Source organism: Bombyx mori, chromosome 27 (assembly GCF_030269925.1).
Source record: "Bombyx mori chromosome 27, ASM3026992v2".
Classification (NCBI taxonomy): Eukaryota; Metazoa; Arthropoda; class Insecta; order Lepidoptera; family Bombycidae; genus Bombyx; species Bombyx mori.
In genome coordinates this window covers 4,846,364-4,865,764 of record NC_085133.1, presented here as the reverse complement: position 1 = coordinate 4,865,764, position 19,401 = coordinate 4,846,364, and the positions used below count along the sequence as shown (strand labels likewise).

General features: G+C 41.3%; 1 protein-coding gene across 1 annotated transcript; it reads left to right on the top strand.

Annotated features, from left to right (window-relative positions):
* Positions 1-8,982: 8,982 nt before the first annotated feature.
* On the top strand, positions 8,983-18,132 carry LOC110385148 (peroxidase skpo-1). The gene is made up of 5 exons (XM_038021055.2): positions 8,983-9,160; positions 11,101-11,240; positions 12,265-12,429; positions 16,756-16,943; positions 17,813-18,132. The coding sequence occupies exons 1-5, from the start codon at positions 9,036-9,038 to the stop codon at positions 18,047-18,049; spliced, it is 855 nt and encodes a 284-aa protein (XP_037876983.1). The 5' UTR covers positions 8,983-9,035; the 3' UTR covers positions 18,050-18,132.
* The last annotated feature ends 1,269 nt before the right edge of the window (positions 18,133-19,401 follow it).

Here is a 19,401-nt window from a genome sequence, read left to right as displayed (position 1 = left end):
TTTAAGTCTATTTTTAAAAAGTTTTTTTATTTCCTTAAAAATCTTACTAATGCCGGCATCTTGTTGATCCTAATAAAGACGTTCTATCAATGAGTACTACCACTGAGGAGAGAACTTTAATATGAGAATTTGAAAATAGGTTCTGGTAATGTGTGGTGCTTTAGTTATAGCCGAAAGATAGACGTTAGTCTAGTGCGGTGGGTAAAATCCTTCATTCCAATCAAGACAGCCCCCGAAAGAGAGGAGGGCTCTTCACACACTCTCACAGGGCTCTATGTAAGGATATCACTTCATCACGACACGGTAGGACGTCTTGTGAGTCCGCACGTGTAGGTACCACCACCCTGCCTATTTCTGCCGTGAATCAGTAATGCGTTTCGGTTTAAAGGGTGGGGCAGCCGTTGTAACTGTACTTGAGACTATAATAGTGAAGATCGATTCATGAGTCGGGGCTGTTTCACTGCAAGTTTTGCTATCATTGTTCGGAGTTTGGCACAGTAGGCATCTTCCGTTATTGCTTGACCAGATCGGAGAATGCTATAGTGAATCACGCCATGCTGAGACCACGAAACAGTTATACACTACCTTTTTATTACGGTTATCTTAAAGAATCCACTTTTCATCACATGTCACACAATTCGATCCAATATTCCTACATTTCTGAATGGATTCAAAAAGGCAACAAAAGTTTCAACAAGCGTTTCTTTCTGCAGATCAGTCAAATCATGAGGCACCCATTTTTCATATTTTTTATTTTATTGGTTGACGCAAATGAGTCAACATTTTTGGTAAGGTACCGTTAAGCCATGCCGCTAATTCCTGGGTAGCTTGGCTCGGATCGGCTTCCGCCATCTCTTTCAATTCATTGTTATTCACATATGTGGGCGATCTTTCTTCTACGTGGTTCGTTTTTCAAATCGAAATTTCCATCACGAAATCGTTTAAGCCAAAATTGCACGGTGCGTTCATTAGCAGCAGTTCCTTGTCCAAACGCACCATTGATATTGCGAGCTGTTTCTGCAGCGTTAGTTCCGCGTCGGAACTCGTATTCAAAAATCACTCGAGTTTCCGAAGTATCCATCCTTCTTGTCTACGCTGAATAAAAAAAACCACTGAAAGTCGAATATATGCACATTTTTAAAAGAAAAACCTCATAGGTACCATTTGAAAAAAGTTTCACTCGAAAATCCCAAACCATGAAGGTTCTATGTCAATTCGAAGCGCCTATCTACATATTAATACGTGAAGTAAAAACTTTGTACCCCTTTTACGAAAATTGCGCGGACGGAGGAGTATGAAATTTCAAACACTTATAGAGAATATAGAGAAGAAGTGCAGGCTGCTAATGTTTTTTTTTTTAAATAATGTATAAAAGATACATTAAATCAATAAAGAAAACATTACACACACTGCCATGTATTTGATACACACGCATATGTATATTATTATTATACTCTTTGTTTATTGTCAAACTTTAGTTATTGCTTAAAGTCTGTGGTCAAATTGAAAATAGGTTTATATTGTTTTCTTTGTCTATAGTGTAGTCTGGGCGAAATCTGTGATTATAGTAGTAGTCTTTGACAATATAACCATAATAATGTTCAAACTTATCATCATCATCATCATCATCATCATCATCAGCCTTTATCTGCCCACTGCTGGACATAGGCCTTCCCCAATGCTTCAAACTTATAATTTCACTTAATTATAGTCGAATTTCGACCACTGCGGGACCACTAGTTACAATAAAAAGGCAAATTTCAGACTTTAACCCCTATTATTACTCACGAATAACAAAACGCGGTAAAGGTTGATTTTAGACGGACATTTATTTTGTACGTAACATAGACTTAGTACAATCATAGCCAATAGTAGAATGGCGTTAGTTGTATTTCAATGACATACAAAACAATATTTTAATACTACCAATCATTGAAATAAACTCAATATATATACAAAATACAGTTAACTATGAATGTGAAAGAGAGTGTTAACTATGAATGTGGAAGGATTTAGAGGAAGAGGTAGACCTAAGAAGAAATTGATGGATTGTGTGAATGACGATATGGGTAGGAGGGGAGTGAGCGAAGAAATGGTATATGATAGAAGAGTATGGAAGGAGAAAACATGTTGCGCCGACCCCAGGTGACTGGGAGAAGGGCAGGATAATGATGATGATGATGATGATGATATATACAAAATACAAAATATATACAAAAAACAATATTTTTCTTATATTCAAAGTCACATCCTCAGTCAAAAACATTTGTTCCATTTACAAATTAAAAATACAATTTGCATTTGTTTCTTTTGCCTAACTCCTACCGAAAATTATAATGCTTAATTAACACTAGGCAAACTTTTTGTAAGAATATCCGCAGATATACATGAGGTATTCAAATAAACAATTTTAACAAAGTTACTTGCTAAGTACAGCTTCAACTTCGACAAAGGGATGATGTTCCGACCCTACAATAAAACGGTACGCGACCGTGCTGCCTTCATATTAGGACGCCTCTATCCCATGATTCGCAAGCGAAGTAACTTGTCCCTTCATAATACGGTGACACTCTACAAAAGTCTCTCTCTTTTTATTGTCGTAGTGGCCGAAAGAATAAGACATCCAGTGCATTCGTGTTGAAGCGATGCACCGGTGTTCGAATCCCAGGCAGGTACCAATTTTTCTAATGAAATACGTACTCAACAAATGTTCACGATTGATTTCCGCGGTGAAGGAATAACATCGTGTAATAAAAATGAAACCCGCAAAATTATAATTTACGTAATTACTGGCGGTAGGATTTCTTGTGAGCACGGGTAGGTACCACCGCCCCGCCTATTTTCTGCCGTGAAGCAGTAATGCGTTTCGGTTCGAAGGGTGGGGCAGCCGTTGTAACTGTACTTGAGACCTTAGAACTTATATCTCAAGGTGGGTGGCGCATTTACGTTGTAAATGTCTATGGGCTCCAGTAACCACTTAACACCAGGTAGGCTGTGAGCTCGTCCACCCATCAAAGAGATAAAAAAAAAAAAACTTGCATACGCCCCGTCATGGCCAATGCAAGCGTAGTGTTCGCTCACACGGCCCGCACCAACTTGACACCCCTTCAAGTTATTGAATCCCGTTTTTGCAGAATAGCCGTCGGAACACCATGGTTGCTAAGGGACGTGGATCTTCATGATGACCTGGAGCTTGACTCAGTTAGTAAGTAAATACAGTCGGCATCATTGCGCCATTTCGAGAAGGCGGCACGACGTGAAAACTCTCTTGTCGTGGCCGCCGGAAATTATATACCCGATCTTGTGAACCGAATGGTAAACATTCAACGTCGCCCTAAACACGTCATTACGAATCCTTCCGATCCATTAACGGTGCCTTTAGGTACGATAAGCACCGGTCACCGTCCTTGTCGAACCCGTCGCTTGCGACGAAGGGCTCAATAAGTGAATTAACCCATAGACATAGCCTAGTGAGTTTCTCGCCGGATCTTCTCAGTGGGTCGCGTTTCCGATCCGATGGTAGATTCTGCGAAGCACTGCTCTTGCTAAGGCAAGTGTTAGCAATACTCTCGGTTTGAGCCTTGTGAGCTCACCTACGCGTCAAGGAGAGGCTGAAATAGAGCATAGGTAGGGAAAAAATGAATTTCGTTGATTGCATTAAATTTTACAGAAAATCTATTAAAAATTCATTAATTTTCCGTCCGTACCTAGTAGTAATTGATTTACCAGTCAGGTAAAACAATTTACCAATTAAATCGCATTTAATTTAAATTACACGATTTTCGTTCAAAATACAGTTAAACTAATAAATACACCTTAAGCAGCTAAGTATGTGACGTATGTTTTGTACGACATGAACATCGTGCCGACAATGAGTACCGATTGTTATCGGCCGGATCTTCTCAGTGGGTCGCTTTTCCGATCCGGTGGTAGATTTTGCGAAGCACTGCTCTTGCTAGGGCCAGCGTTAGCAACGCCTCCTGGTTTGAGCCCCGAGAGCTCACTTACACGTTAGGGTTACGCTGACATAGCCCCTCAAGACTATCAGCTAGGACTATCAGGTAGGAAAATCAAAAAGTTAATCAGTAGACTATTTGTCATTTCTTTTACAACTTCTAGTACCTAAGTAAGCAAGTTCGCAACTTACACTACTTTACTTAAGATCAAGGTTGAGGAGTTAGAAATGGGGAGTAGAGAAACAGATGAAATTGCGACCCCTATGAGACTAACAGTTATTACAAAACATCGTTGTACAGGGTAGGCTAATTCAAATCACAGTAGTTGGAACGAAGTTCCTTATCGCGCGTTGTGAAAGGGGGCTAGACGGAAAAAATTCTTACGAAAAGTTGTCACGACACTTTTTAGATCCGTCATTCTGACGAATCAACGTGTAGGCGCTTATCGCGTGACATTGCTCGTATCCGATTGGTCCGCGTAATGAGTACAGTTTCTCGAGATAGCGTTTCAACAATAGTAATTTAGTTCATAGTATTGTTTTTTTCTTCTTCATAATGCCGTAATTTATTATTACAACTTAAAAAAAAAAAAAATACAATTCCTTCACTAATTAATCGAAAGGAACTTCGTTCCATCCGGGTATCCCTTGACACCTCTGAAGTTTTTTTTTTCAACACCCTGTATGTTTCCATTCAGTGAACACAGTTAAAAATAACATAATTACCTTGCAAAACGCAAGTATCCTGTTTTGTTTTGTAAATAAAACGCATAGTTTTAGAAGCAAACGTGATCTTAATCTACGCTATAATATAATTTATGCAATTAAGGGTCGATTCGACCAAACAAGAGTAAATCTTATTCTTAGAATAACTCGTCAGTTAATCGAGAGTAAATCAATTTTACGTTTTACCAACTACAATTCTAAGAATAGTGGGCCTATTCGGGAATTGTTACTATACCGCCGTTTCGCACGGAATAACGGAGCTATTCCTAGAATAAAGTAATGGCGTCTGTCAGTCCAACATCTGATTTCTGTCATTTCATAAATATTTATTCTGTTTTAATTTCAAGTCAACGCAATGCACTAAATGATTATTAATAGTCTGAATGCAACGTTTAAACGAAAAAAGATAAAACCACACGACAAAACTTGACAATTCCCTCAAACAAACAAGAAATAAAAATAATACGTTTGACAGCTGGATATCTTACACAACAGCTACTTTTTCACACTAAAATACGGCAAAATCGAGTTGACGATTTGTATGCTCTTACACTATGCCGTTGAACAACAACATTTATTTGCCGGATTTTATTTTTGTTCACCATTCACTCTGCTATTCGCGTATTGTTATTCCTAGCGCAAGTATACGTGGAAAAACGACTATGAATTTACTCGAGATTAAAATCATGGAATAGGTTATTCCTCGTATAGTTACTCGAGTTTAAATTTAAGTTTGGTCGAATCCGCCCTAAATTATCTTAATTTTATTTTACTTAATTTTATAAGATATTTATGACCTTAAACTCGTATTTAATTAAAGTGGTCATTGAAATGTTTTCTACGTGTGTATTAAGAATGCAAGTTTGTTGGGAATCCCAAATTCTGACTCGATTCAGAAAGTCATACTATGTGTTCATACTGGTATTATAAGTCCGCACCTTTCAACTGCTAATAAAGCAGCACCCACGTTCTAATATCTATCGACTCAAACAACCCTCTTCGAAACAAAGGGCCGAACCTCCTACGAAGATTCTGTGCCTCATGCGGCGCCTGGGTATATGGGACACGACGCCTCCAATGACCCCCCTAATACCGTGAGTGCAATAAGTTCGTCTATCCACCTAAAAATAGCATTGGATAGCATAAATGCATGGAAAGTCCAATACTACCCAGTGCGTCATACTTTTTTTTTTCCTACCTAAACTGATGGTCTTGAGAGACCATATCAGCGTCGCCGAGCGTGTAAGTGAGCTCACGAGGCTCAAACCTGACGTTGTTGCTAACACGAACCCTAGCAAGAGTCGTGCTTCGCAGAATCTACCACCGGATCGGAAACGCGACCCACTGAGAAGATCCGGCGAGAAACTCAGTGGGCTGTTTCTGTGGGTTAATTTACTCGCCGAGCCCTTCATCGCGACGGGTTCGACGAGAACGATGACCGGTGCTTGGGGTATCTAAAAGCATCGTTAGTGGATCGGGAGGATCCGAAATGACGTGGACGTCACACAATGGCAGCGTTGACCTTGTATATTAACTATCTAAACGTTCACGTATGTGCGTCATTTACTTTATTTTTCATACTTCCTTAATAAGAAGAAATGAAGACATTTTATCACTTAGTTTATAGTTTCGAATTCAACAATAGTTTCGAATTTAATTGCTTGGAGAAGGGGAGGGGAATCGGTAGATAAGTTATTAACGCAGTTATTAAAAGAACGACTGTCATGAAAATGTTGCTTGATTAATATTTTATTTACCAAATTCCCATTGAATATTTGCTTTAAAATTCTAAAAATAACCAACCAAGGACGTTTATAAATTTCCATCATTTATTTATTTTTATGCCACGAAATCCTCTCTTAACGTTTTAGTAACTATAACAGGATATTTGGTATGGATTTGGTGATGTCCCAACAATGACCATGCTTAATTTGATCGAAAAAATTCTATAACGTTCATGGCGCGGGTAAAATATTACATATTATAACAACAAGGTAAACCTAGGTAATATTTGAGCCATCACAAAAAAAAAACAACAAAACAAAACAACAAAAACAATATTACCACTGCGTTCGTCCACAGTCCATATCCAGATGTGGTAACCATTCACTATCAGATGGATGCAAATCAAGATATGGTAGCCATTCACTATGCTCGTCGGCCCACAAAGCAAATATAAAATATAAAAAATCCGATTGTATTATGCTCTTCACCTATAAGACTTCCTCAGGGGGCGCATGGCAGTCGATAGGAAACTTCTCCTCGTTTAGCTCTCAATGCCCATTCATGCTGGTTAAGCAATAAGGTCTTTGGGCCAACCGGATTCCTTCCATCCCAAGCTAAGCAGAATCATAAATTGATTTTTAGTCCTAGTTGGATGGATCGGACATAATGTCGAAGACTCATACGAACTTATTTACTTCGGTCTCTCTGTTTCAATCCGGAACTGACGGATAGGTTCGCGGTAGAAATAAGAAAGATCGTGGTACGTATTCGTGAGGGCTCTCAATAAGCTGGACCTTGCCGTTTACGCAATAGTGTTACAGTATTACTATTCCTTCGATGTAATTACATCAAAGCGTAGCGTTTCCACGAAAGCAAATACTTTTTTTAAACTAAGAATTACTTAGTCTGGCTATAAGTAATGTTACAATTAAAAATAAACAAAATATTACATTTGAATTTGGAATCTGTCATTTTTATATGATTGCTCATTGAGTTTTCTCATTTTGGCGCCAAAACATTGTACAATGTTTTGCGATATTAAAATGGAGTGGGGTGATAAAGAGAACCGAATCGCTGTGATTGCATTAAACAAAGTAGGTATGGAGCCAAATGCAATTTTTAAAACTCTCCATACGCTTGGTATTAGTAAAATGTTTGTGTACCGGGCTATTAATAGGTGCAATAAGACCTCCTCTGTTAGTGACAGAAAAAGATCTGGCCGTCCACGTAGCGTTCGTACGAAAAAGGTGGTCAAAGCAGTAAGAGAAAGAATTCGAAAAAATCCTGTCCGAAAGCAAAATATTTTATCTCGGGAGATGAAGATAGCACCTAGAACCATGTCGCGTATTTTAAAAGATGACTTAGGACTTGCAGCCTATAAAAGACGTACTGGTCATTTCTTAACTGATAATTTAAAAGAGAATAGGGTGGTAAAATCGAAACAACTACTGAAGCGGTACGCAAAGGGAGGTCATAGAAAAATTTTGTTTACGGATGAGATTTTTTTTACAATTGAGCAATTGAGCTCACAACTGAGCTCTAAGGAACCTTCCCAATTAGTCGACAGAGTGCAACGTGGGCACTATCTGACTTCAGTGATGGTTTGGTGGGGTATTAGCTATGAAGGAGTGACTGAGCCATACTTTTGTGAAAAAGGTATCAAAAAATCGTCACAAGTGTATCAAGATACCATTCTTGAGAAGGTAGTGAAGCCCGTTAACAACACCATGTTCAATAATCAAGAATGGTCCTTCCAGCAAGACTCGGCGCCAGGTCATAAAGCTCGGTCTACGCAGTCTTGGTTGGAAACGAAGGTTTCGGACTTCATCAGAGCTGAAGACTGGCCATGATCTAGTCCCGATCTTAATCCGCTGGATTATGATTTATGGTCAGTTTTAGAGAGTACGGCTTGCTCTAAACGTCATGTTAATTTGGAGTCCCTAAAACAATCCGTACGATTGGCAGTGAAAAATTTTCCCATGGAAAGAGTGCGTGCTTCTATTGATAACTGGCCTCAACGTTTAAAGGACTGTATTGCAGCCAATGGAGACCACTTCGAATAAGCTTTTAATACTTTAATTTTTTATATATTTATGTATTAAACTAAAACACTGTAAAAGTAATAAATGTTATTTGCAATAGATTTATTTTTTATTTTTAATTGTAACATTATTTATGACCAGACTAAGTATATTCTTAAACTAGCTGACCCGGCAGACTTCTTAGTGCCTCAATCGATAAATAAAAGATCTAAACTTTTGTATAAAATAAACAAAAACAAACAAAAGGAATCCATCCGATAGGGGGCACATCAAAGGAAAAATAAAATTGTTATTTTTATTTAATTCCGAACATTTTCATATTTACCTAACCTTTTAAACCTTCTCTGGACCTCCACAAATAATTAAAGACTAAAATTAGCGAAATCGGTCCAGCCGTTCTCGAGTTTTAGCGAGACTAACGAACAGCAATTCATTTTTATATATATAGATTATCAACATACAGATTACAATAACCAGTTTTGTTAAAGCTTAATGGTCACACAAAGTTATATTAGGATGTGAGAATGAATATCTGTTTTCAGTAACAGCTTATTTTGTACGGAGAAGGACGTGTCGGCAAAAAAAATATGATTATTTTTGTTTTTTTATCTCTATTCGCCGTTACAGTTAATTGCATATTTTATGATTCTTACACGGGTAATGTTATTAGTAAAGATGAAGTGAAACAACACGACAAAGCGAATAACACTTTGTAAGTTTTTTCTTCTACATATTTAAATAAGTTGATCATTGATCTCGTGATTAATTAGTATAATTTTATTTGATTATGCTATTTTTAAAACGTTTTTTGTAACTATGTTAAGACGTCCGGTGTATTCGTGTTGAGCGATGCACTGGTGTTCGAATCCCGCAGGCGGGTACAAATTTTTCTAATAAAATACACACTTAACAAATGTTCACGATTGACTTTCACGCTAAAGGAATAACACCGTGTAATAAAAATCAAACCCGCAAAATTCTAATTTGCGTAATTACTGGTGGTAGGACTTCTTGTGAGTCCGCACAGGTAGGTACCACCACCTTGCCTGTTTCTCAAGTGAAGCAGTAATGGGTTTCTATTTGAAGGGTGGGGCAGCCGTTGTAACTACCTAGTCTTGCCATAAATACTGAGACAAAGGAAAAAAGATTCTATTGCAAATAACATTTATTACTTCTACAGTGTGTTAGTTTAATACACAAATATAAAACAATTTAAAGTATTAAAAGCTTATGCGAAGTGGTCTCCATTGGCTGCAATACAGTCCTTTAAACGTTGAGGCCAGTTATCAATAGATGCACGCACTCTTTCCATGGGAAAAATTTTCACTGCCAATCGTACGGATTGTTTTAGGGACTCCAAATTATCATGACGTTTAGAGCAAGCCGTACTCTCTGAAACTGACCATAAATCATAACCCAGCGGATTAAGATCGGGACTACACGACGGCCAGTCTTCAGCTCTGATGAAGTCCGAAACGTTCGTTTCCAACCAAGACTGCGTAGACCGAACTTTATGACCTGGCACCGAGTCTTGCTGGAAGGACCATTCTTGATTATTGAACATGGTGTTGTTAAGGGGCTTCACTACCTTCTCAAGGATGGTATCTTGATACACTTGTGTAGATGTTTTGGTACCTTTTTCACAAAAGTATGGCTCAGTCACTCCTTCATAGATACCCCACCAAACCATCACTGAAGTCGGATAGTGCCCACGTTGCACTCTGTCGACCGATTGGGAAGGTTCCTTAGAGCTCAGTTGTGAGCTCAATTGCTCAATTGTAAAAAAATTCTCATCCGTAAACAAAATTTTTCTATTTCTACAACTACTGAAGCGGTACGCAAAGGGAGACCTCCCTTTGCGTACCGCTTCAGTAGTTGTTTCGATTTTACCACCCTATTCTCTTTTAAATTATCAGTTAAGAAATGACCAGTACGTCTTTTATAGGCTGCAAGTCCTAAGTCATCTTTTAAAATACGCGACATGGTTCTAGGTGCTATCTTCATCTCCCGAGATAAAATATTTTGCTTTCGGACAGGATTTTTTCGAATTCTTTCTCTTACTGCTTTGACCACCTTTTTCGTACGAACGCTACGTGGACGGCCAGATCTTTTTCTGTCACTAACAGAGGAGGTCTTATTGCACCTATTAATAGCCCGGTACACAAACATTTTACTAATACCAAGCGTATGGAGAGTTTTAAAAATTGCATTTGGTTCCATACCTAGGTACTTTGTGTAATGCAATCACAGCGACTCGGTTCTATTTATCACCCCACTCCAATTTAATATCGCAAAATATTGTACAATGTATTGGCGCCAAAATGAGAACTTAATAAGCAATCATATTAAAATGACAGATTCCAAATTCAAAGGTAATATTTTGTTTATTTTTAATTGTAACAGTATTTATGGCCAGACTAAGTATATTTTAAAACCTTAGAACTTATATCTCAAGGTGGGTGACGCATTTACGTCATAGATTCTATGGGCTCCAGTAACCACTTAACACCAGGTGGGCTATGAGCTCGTCCATCCATTTAAGCAATGAAAATATTTATATAAATTACACACACAAATTAATTCATAGCGCCCATATGTAATTCTGCTACTTTAACGCCAACTTTATCAACCATAGTATTATGTATTATTTAGTTGGTGTGTCGGAGAGTTCGAACCTTGTGACCCGAACGAAGGCCGACGGGTTGATGGCTCCTGCAATAATCTCCAACACCCAACCAGAGGCGCCAGTCATACTCCATTCGTCAGAGTCCTACCAGCTGTTTACGATAAAGGTCATTCCAAAACACGTCATTACGGATCTTCCCGATCCATTAACAGTGCTTTTAGGTATCACAAGCACCGGTCGCTTGCGACGAAAGGTTCGACGAGCGAATTAACCCATAGATACAGCCCATTGAGTTTCGATTCGTGGGTCGCGTTTCCGATCCGGTGGTAGATTCTGCGAAGCACTGCTCTTGCTAGGGTCAGTGTTAGCATCACTCCGGTTTGGGCCCCGTGAGCTCACCTACTAGCTAAGGTTACGCTGAAATAGCAAGGTATCAGCAAGGTATCAAGGGTATCAGCTTAGGTAGGAAAAAAAAAACGTGGTAATGAAATAGGGTAAACTGTATTATAAAGCTCAAGAGTTTCTTTGTTTGAACGCGCTAATCTCAGGAACAACTGGTCTGATTTGGAAAATTCTGTCAGTATTAGATAGCCCATTTATTGAGGAAGGCTTACAGGCTATATAATATCACGGTAAGGTAATTACAAGTGGAGCACCAATAAAGAATGTTTCAAAATAGTGGTTTAAATAGCTCCTTAATATTCTATAATTCAAGAATATTTTCACTTTCTACGTAAATGAAGTGGGGGTAAAATATTGCGTTATGCCAAAGTAACTATTCCACGCGGACGGAGTTGTGACTCCGTGCGCGTGGAAAAGGCGAAAGCTAGTTTCATAATAATACATATAAGTGATTATAAAGGTTTATATGCATCATAACTTGAATGCTTCTACCCACCTGGAGATATGAGGTCGAAATCCTCAATGTATCGTGTAACGGCTATGCCAAGCGTCAAATCGGAACCCGTGATGGATCAGGACAGAAACGACCAGGATAGTGGAACCTTCCTGTTTTGCCTAACTATGCTACTAGCTTCGACGTGTTATCCTAGCTTCATCGGACGTGCATGCGGGCTCTGACGGCTTTTCTAAAACAGGCCCTAGCAAGGGCATCAAGACGATCGAAATCGCCACTCACGGAGAATATCCGGCGATACTAATTCATTTGTAAAAAGCTTATTTATCAACAGATTTTGAACCGAAAACGGCGAAATCCGGAAATGCTATGCCCACTCCAAGGTATTTAAGAACCAATCTGTGGAGTGTGGGCAAGGTTTCCAGCCAATTGTTTACTCAACTAGCGATTCATGATTTCGTTTTCATGTCTGCTGATGTAGTGTCTCTTCATGATACAGGTAATCATGTATATACATAACTATGTACTTATTAACTTATAAGTTGGTTAGATTCATGATCCGCTATGGTAAATCCTCTTCAAACCAAACCGCCATAAAAAATGTATGTATTGTAGTTTAAAAACCGTTTTAAATCCTATTTGTACTGGGTTAAGCTGGGTGTGATACTGGTTAAAGTATTAGAGTGATCTTATAATATTATTGTATTGAAGGCAACATTTTCAAGTTAATTAGACGTAATAAAGTCGAAGAAAATGACTTTCAAGGGTTCAGTTAAATATGTACAAACAATCATACAAACATTTGGGGGTTGATGCTTCCCGCTTCCGTAGGTTTAACCCGCGATTCCCTACAAGTAACCCCTGGGTGGTGCTAAACGGGAGCCGAAAACACAATCGGTGGTAGGACCTTGTCCGACTGGCTGGCGACCACCCTCCAACTAGAGTCTGCCGCCAAATAGCCTAGCTGTGTTCCGGCATGTGGGTTGGAGAGCCAGTTCTATTCCTTTCCTTTCCTCGTCCTTGTTGGGGATGAGTCTTGGTGATACTTGGAACATGCAGAGCAAACGTGCGCGCAAGTCCGCGGGGCGTGGGTTGCTGAAGGGGGTATAGGGAGACCCAGTGAAACGGTGCCTGCCGCCGCCCGCCGGTCAGTAGGGGACCTGAACCTGGGTGTCACAACTAAACTCCGCCCCAGGAAGCTGTCCCGCCAACGGGTGTAAAATTCTGCCATGCGGTCGTCGTGCCGGAGTCGGAGACCGGAGTGGATCCCGGCGATCGTATGCAGGGTGGACTGGGGGCCCTTCCATGCCCTGCGTCAGCTTCTCGCGCAACCCCGGATCGAGTGTTCATTGTGCCCTGCGCTTTATTCAGGTATTGCCTTGATCTCACCTCTAGCATCCTACCTCTCCAAATCCTTACTCTCCAACTAAAATTATGAAAGTCGACAAAAGAAAAAGAGTTTTTTCGGCGGATCCCCATTCCACGTTTAATGTGGATTTCAGCAATGTCAGGGGCCTACACAGTAACCTTGACGCCGTACATCACCACCTTGAGACGGCGCAGCCTGCCCTCTTTTTCCTGACTGAGACGCAGATATCTGCCCCAGACGATACGTCGTACCTCGGATACCCCGGCTACGTATTGGAGCACACCTTCCTGCGTAAAGCCGGGGTGTGCGTGTTTATCCGGGAGGATGTCTGCTGTCGTCGGCTTCGGGGCCTCGAGCAACGGGACCTGTCCCTCTTGTGGCTACGCGTGGACTATGGGGGCTGCACCCGAGTCTACGCTTGCCTGTACAGGTCTCACAGCAGTGATGCGGGGTCAGCTCTGTTTGAGCATGTACAAGAGGGGACTGACCGCGTGCTTGAGCAGTACCCATCTGCGGAGGTGGTGGTCCTTTGTGACTTTAACGCTCATCACCAGGAGTGGTTGGGGTCCAGAACCACTGACCTCCCGGGTCGGGCTGCCTACGATTTCGCCTTGTCCTACGGCCTCTCACAACTGGTGACACAGCCCACCCGTGTCCCAGACATTGAGGGGCACGAGCCTTCTTTGTTGGACCTTCTGCTGACTACTCACCCAGCTGGATACAGTGTGGTGGTCGACGCTCCACTTGGATCGTCTGATCACTGCCTTATCCGTGCTGCCATACCACTCTCTCGTCCTAGTCGTCGAACGACGACCGGGTTTCGAAGAGTTTGGCGGTACAGGTCAGCAGACTGGGATGGAATGCGTGAATTTTACGCATCCTACCCATGGGGGCGGCTCTGCTTTTCCTCCGATGATCCTGACGTCTGTGCGGACCGACTTAAAGACGTGGTGCTTCAGGGAATGGAATTATTCATTCCTTCTTCTGAGGTGCCCGTTGGGGGTCGCAGCAAACCCTGGTATAATAAAGCCAGTAGGGATGCTGCACGCCTCAAGCGGTCTGCATACGTGGCATTTAATGTTGCTAGGAGATGCCGGGATCCTGATATCTCGGAGAAAAGGCGGAAATTTAACGCCGCCTCTAGGTCCTATAAGAGGGCTATTGCCAAGGCGAAGTCGGAGCACGTTGCCAGAATTGGCGAGCGACTGAATAGCTATCCCTCTGGGAGCCGTGCTTTCTGGTCGCTGGCTAAGGCTGCAGAAGGTAACTTCTGCAGGTCAAGCCTTCCACCACTGCGTAAGTCCAATGACAGTCTGGCTCATAGTGCGAAGGAGAAGGCTGACCTTCTGGTCAAGCTCTTTGCCTCATACTCGACTTTGGATGACGGGGGAGCCACGCCGCCCAACATCTCCCGGTGTGACAGCTCCATGCCTGAGATTCGCATCACACAGCGTGCGGTCAGGCAGGAGCTTCGGCTTCTTGATGTCCATAAGTCGAGTGGGCCAGATTGCATCCCCGCAGTGGTTCTAAAAACATGCGCCCCTGAATTGACACCCGCGCTAACGCGTCTATATCGCCTCTCGTACAATACCAACAGGGTTCCGTCTTCATGGAAGACTGCTCATGTCCACCCTATCCCCAAGAAGGGTGACCGGTCGGACCCCTCGAATTACAGACCTATCGCGATAACTTCCTTGCTTTCCAAGGTGATGGAGCGAATCATAAACATCCAACTTCTTAAGTATCTTGAGGATCGCCAGCTGATCAGTGACCGGCAGTACGGTTTCCGTCATGGTCGCTCAGCTGGCGATCTTCTTGTATACCTTACACACAGGTGGGCTGAAGCCTTGGAAAGCAAGGGCGAGGCTCTCGCTGTGAGCCTTGACATCGCGAAGGCCTTTGACAGGGTCTGGCATAGGGCACTTCTATCGAAGCTTCCAGCATACGGGATCCCTGAGGGACTCTGCAAGTGGATCACTAGCTTTTTGGATGGACGGAGCATCGCAGTTGTCGTCGACGGCTGCTGCTCCGATACCATGACCATCAACGCTGGTGTTCCACAAGGTTCGGTGCTCTCCCCCACGCTTTTCATACTGCATATCAATGACATGCTATCTATTGATGGCATGCATTGCTATGCGGATGACAGCACGGGGGATGCGCGATATATCGGCCATCAGAGTCTCTCTCGAAGCGTTATACACGAGAGGCGATTAAAACTTGTGTCTGAAGTGGAGAACTCTCTGGGGCGGGTCTCCAAGTGGGGTGAACTGAATTCAGTTCAGTTCAACCCATTGAAGACACAGGTTTGCGCGTTCACTGCGAAGAAGGACCCTTTTGTCATGGCGCCGGAATTTCAAGGAGTATCCCTGCAGCTTTCCGCGAGTATCGGGATTCTGGGGGTCGATATTTCGAGCGATGTCCAGTTTCGGAGTCATTTGGAAGGTAAAGCCAAATTGGCCTCTAAAATGTTGGGAGTTCTCAACAGAGCGAAGCGGTATTTCACGCCTGGACAGAGACTTGCGCTTTATAAAGCGCAGGTCCGACCTCGCGTGGAGTACTGCTCTCACCTCTGGGCCGGGGCTCCCAAATACCAGCTACTTCCATTTGACTCCATACAGAAACGGGCTGTTCGGATGGTCGATAGTCCTGCGCTCGCGGATCGCTTGGAACCTCTGGGTCTACGGAGGGACTTCGGTTCTCTCTGTGTTTTATACCGCATGGTCCATGGGGAATGCTCTGAGGAATTATTCGAGATGATTCCCTCATCTCCTTTCTATCATCGCACCTCCCGCCATCGGAGCAGAGTTCATCCATATTATCTGGAACCGCTGCGTTCATCGACAGTGCGTTTCCAAAGATCTTTTTTGCCACGTACCATCCGGCTTTGGAATGAACTCCCCTCCACGGTGTTTTCCGAGCGCTATGACATGTCCTTCTTCAAACGAGGCTTGCGGAGAGTTCTTTATGGTAGGCAGCGGCTTGGCTCTGCCCCTGGCATTGCTGACGTCCATGAGCGACGGTGACCACTTACCATCAGGTGGGCCGTATGCTCGTCTGCCTACAAAGGCAATAAAAAAAAAAAAAAAAAAAAAAAAAAAACATACCGAGCCAATAAAATCAAGTTAAAAATGATATCAATATCCGGAAAAGTATAAAAGCAAATTTGAAGTTAGCATTGGTAATTAGTTCTAGACCACACTTATATTAAATTCGTTTCTTGTTTTTTAAGATCGGTAGTCGAGCTCACGGATCACATGTTGTTAAGTGATTACTCCAGCCTACAAATGGTACTAACAATTTCGAAACATGAGATGGGAATGTCAATTTTAAGGTGTACTTGCTGCACTGCTATTTAGTATCCCACTCTCGCAAAAACGCAATAGTGAAAATAAAGCGAGAATAATGTTCACAACTATCCAGTATAATTTTATCTGAAATTCTAATGTTCAACAGTAAAATATATTATATGGAAGCCATATTGCTGTACGGCCAAAGGAAAAACTGATAGAGATTGCGTACAGAATAAAATACCTGATGATGATCCGGTGCACCGCTTCTCAGACATCAGGTGTCTGAACATGACGCGACCGGAGTCTTTCCAATCCACTGGCTGTGTGAAAAATGGAACAGTTCCAGAAAGGGTATGTAATGGACACGAGATATACTCCTTACTCAACGAGATACACTGTCAGAAATAACATCCGAGCGAGTATTTAGTCACCTATACTACGGGACACACTTTTTTGTTTACATGGATGAATGAGCTCACGTCCACCTGGAGTTAAGTTATTGGAGACCATAGACATAAAAACATAAATCATCCTCACCATTCATATCTCACCCTTCGATTCGAAACGCATTACTGTTTCACGACAGAAATATGCAGGATAGTGGTTACCCGTGCGGACTTACAAGACGTTCTACCACCAACCAGTATTTACGCAAATCATTATTTTTGCGGATTTAATTTTCATCACACGATGTTACTCCTTCACCGTGAAAGTAATTCCGCAACATTTGCTAAGTTCGTATTTCATTAGAAAAAAATTGTACCTGCCTGCGGGATCCGAACACTGGCACAGCCGGCAAACGGTCGATACGAATGCACCGGGCGTCTTATCTTTTAGGCCACGACGGCTTTATATTTGTGATCTTTTGCACCTAACTTTATTTGTGACCTTATGCATGCGATAAAGGCACTACTTAAAAGACATTTATTTTCTATATCATACACAGAGATTAAAACATATACATCCATGAAACCTATTTAGTGAGACAAAAATGACATCAAATTAACACAACACAAAACAACACAACTCAACACACAACATAACACACAACATAACACAACACACAACACAACACAACATAACACAAAATAACACAACACAACACAACATAACATAACATATCATTCTTATATATCTTACTTACTTATCTAGCTGTTACAAGTAAAGCTTACATTTAAAATACATTGAAGGTAAAATATCAAACACCTTTTTCGTGACAGATCACATCATCGACACCTCTGCTGGACCTTTCGATGTTATATGGAAGCGATCTGAAATCGCTTTTGGCAAAAGGAAGACTATTCAAAGGAGGCTTACTGAAGTATGAGATTTCGAATGGAAGAATCTGGCCTCCAAGCACCAAATCTCAAATTAACCTTTGCTTATTAAACGACAAGCCTAGAGAAACAAGATGTCATGCAACACGTAAGTGTCATTCTGGCATCAGCACACAGTAATGTATCGATCAATCGATATTTAGCCACGTTTCACGTCACACGATGTTGCTATGTTTTAGCGAAATAAACTGTGAATGTTTTTATTTTTTATTTTTAGCTATAAAACGTTAATGAAATTTACAAACACGAAAGGCAATTTGAATAATGTTAATGTCTCTGTCGCATTAAAAAATATTTATTCATCGAAAGCCGAATATTATTATAGTGAATTTTGCTACTTAGTTTTCTAGTTGAGTTTGTTGACCTGATATCTTTGATAAACACGAAATTTAGCGGTCAAAGTCGTCAATTCATTCGGAATTATCCTCATTCCAGTTTACTAGACAATCATTCGCTTTTCAACAGATCTTGTCTCATATATTATGGCCATTATGATAAAAAAAATATTATATATTTCCGAGACGTTTGATGTTTGTGTGTGAGTAAATGTTAGAATCACTTCACGCAAGGGCGGATCCAGCTTTGGCGCCAGGAGGGGGTCACATAGTCAAATTTAGATGCGTTCGTTCCCAAACGTTTGCCATTATACAAAGTTATTATATTATATTAAATTAATTATATATTAAAGGTATGTAGTAACATAAAATCTGTATGGTGACAAAATATATAAATAAAATCATTATATTCAATTAGTGGTCCACCTAAGTCCTGGAACCAGCTCAGGGGGTGGTCATGACCCCCATGACCCCCCCCTTGGATCCGCCATTGAACTGACGCGTCTGAGAGAAATTGGACTAACCCCTAATGCTACCAGGGAATAGGTAAAAAAACTGAACAGCAGATTTACTGCGTGGCGGAAATATTTAGAATGGTGGTCCAAAGAGTCTACCCGCGTGAGCTCAAAAATAATAATAATTGATAGAGAATATAATGGAAATCCGAACACAAATAACCAAATACATAACAGTTAACTTTTTCTCCTACCTACGCCGAAAGTACGGTTTTCCTCCCGCTGTACAGGAAAGAAAGTGTAACTTTTCCTCCCTGGGTACTGACAAGTGCGCATGCGCGTTAGTGTTTACGTCTGCTCTCACGCACCTAAAATTCTCCGCCATTGTTGTGCTCGGGTAATTTGCAATTTTGTGTTTAGTGTAAAAGTGAAATAAACAAAAGGCAATAAAATTTAATAGTTAAGTATTAAACAAAGATGAGTTCATCAGACAGTTCTTATTCAATTAGTAGTAGTTTATTTATAAATTAAAAAACAGTTAAATTGTTTTTTATGAGTATTGGGAGGCTCCGCCCCCCCTACCCCCTGCCAGGGCTTCGCCCTCGGACCCTGGCTCGGTACTCCACGAACTTTCGGCCTGGTAGGAGAAAAAATAGTATGTGCACCGCGGGAAAAAAGTAGG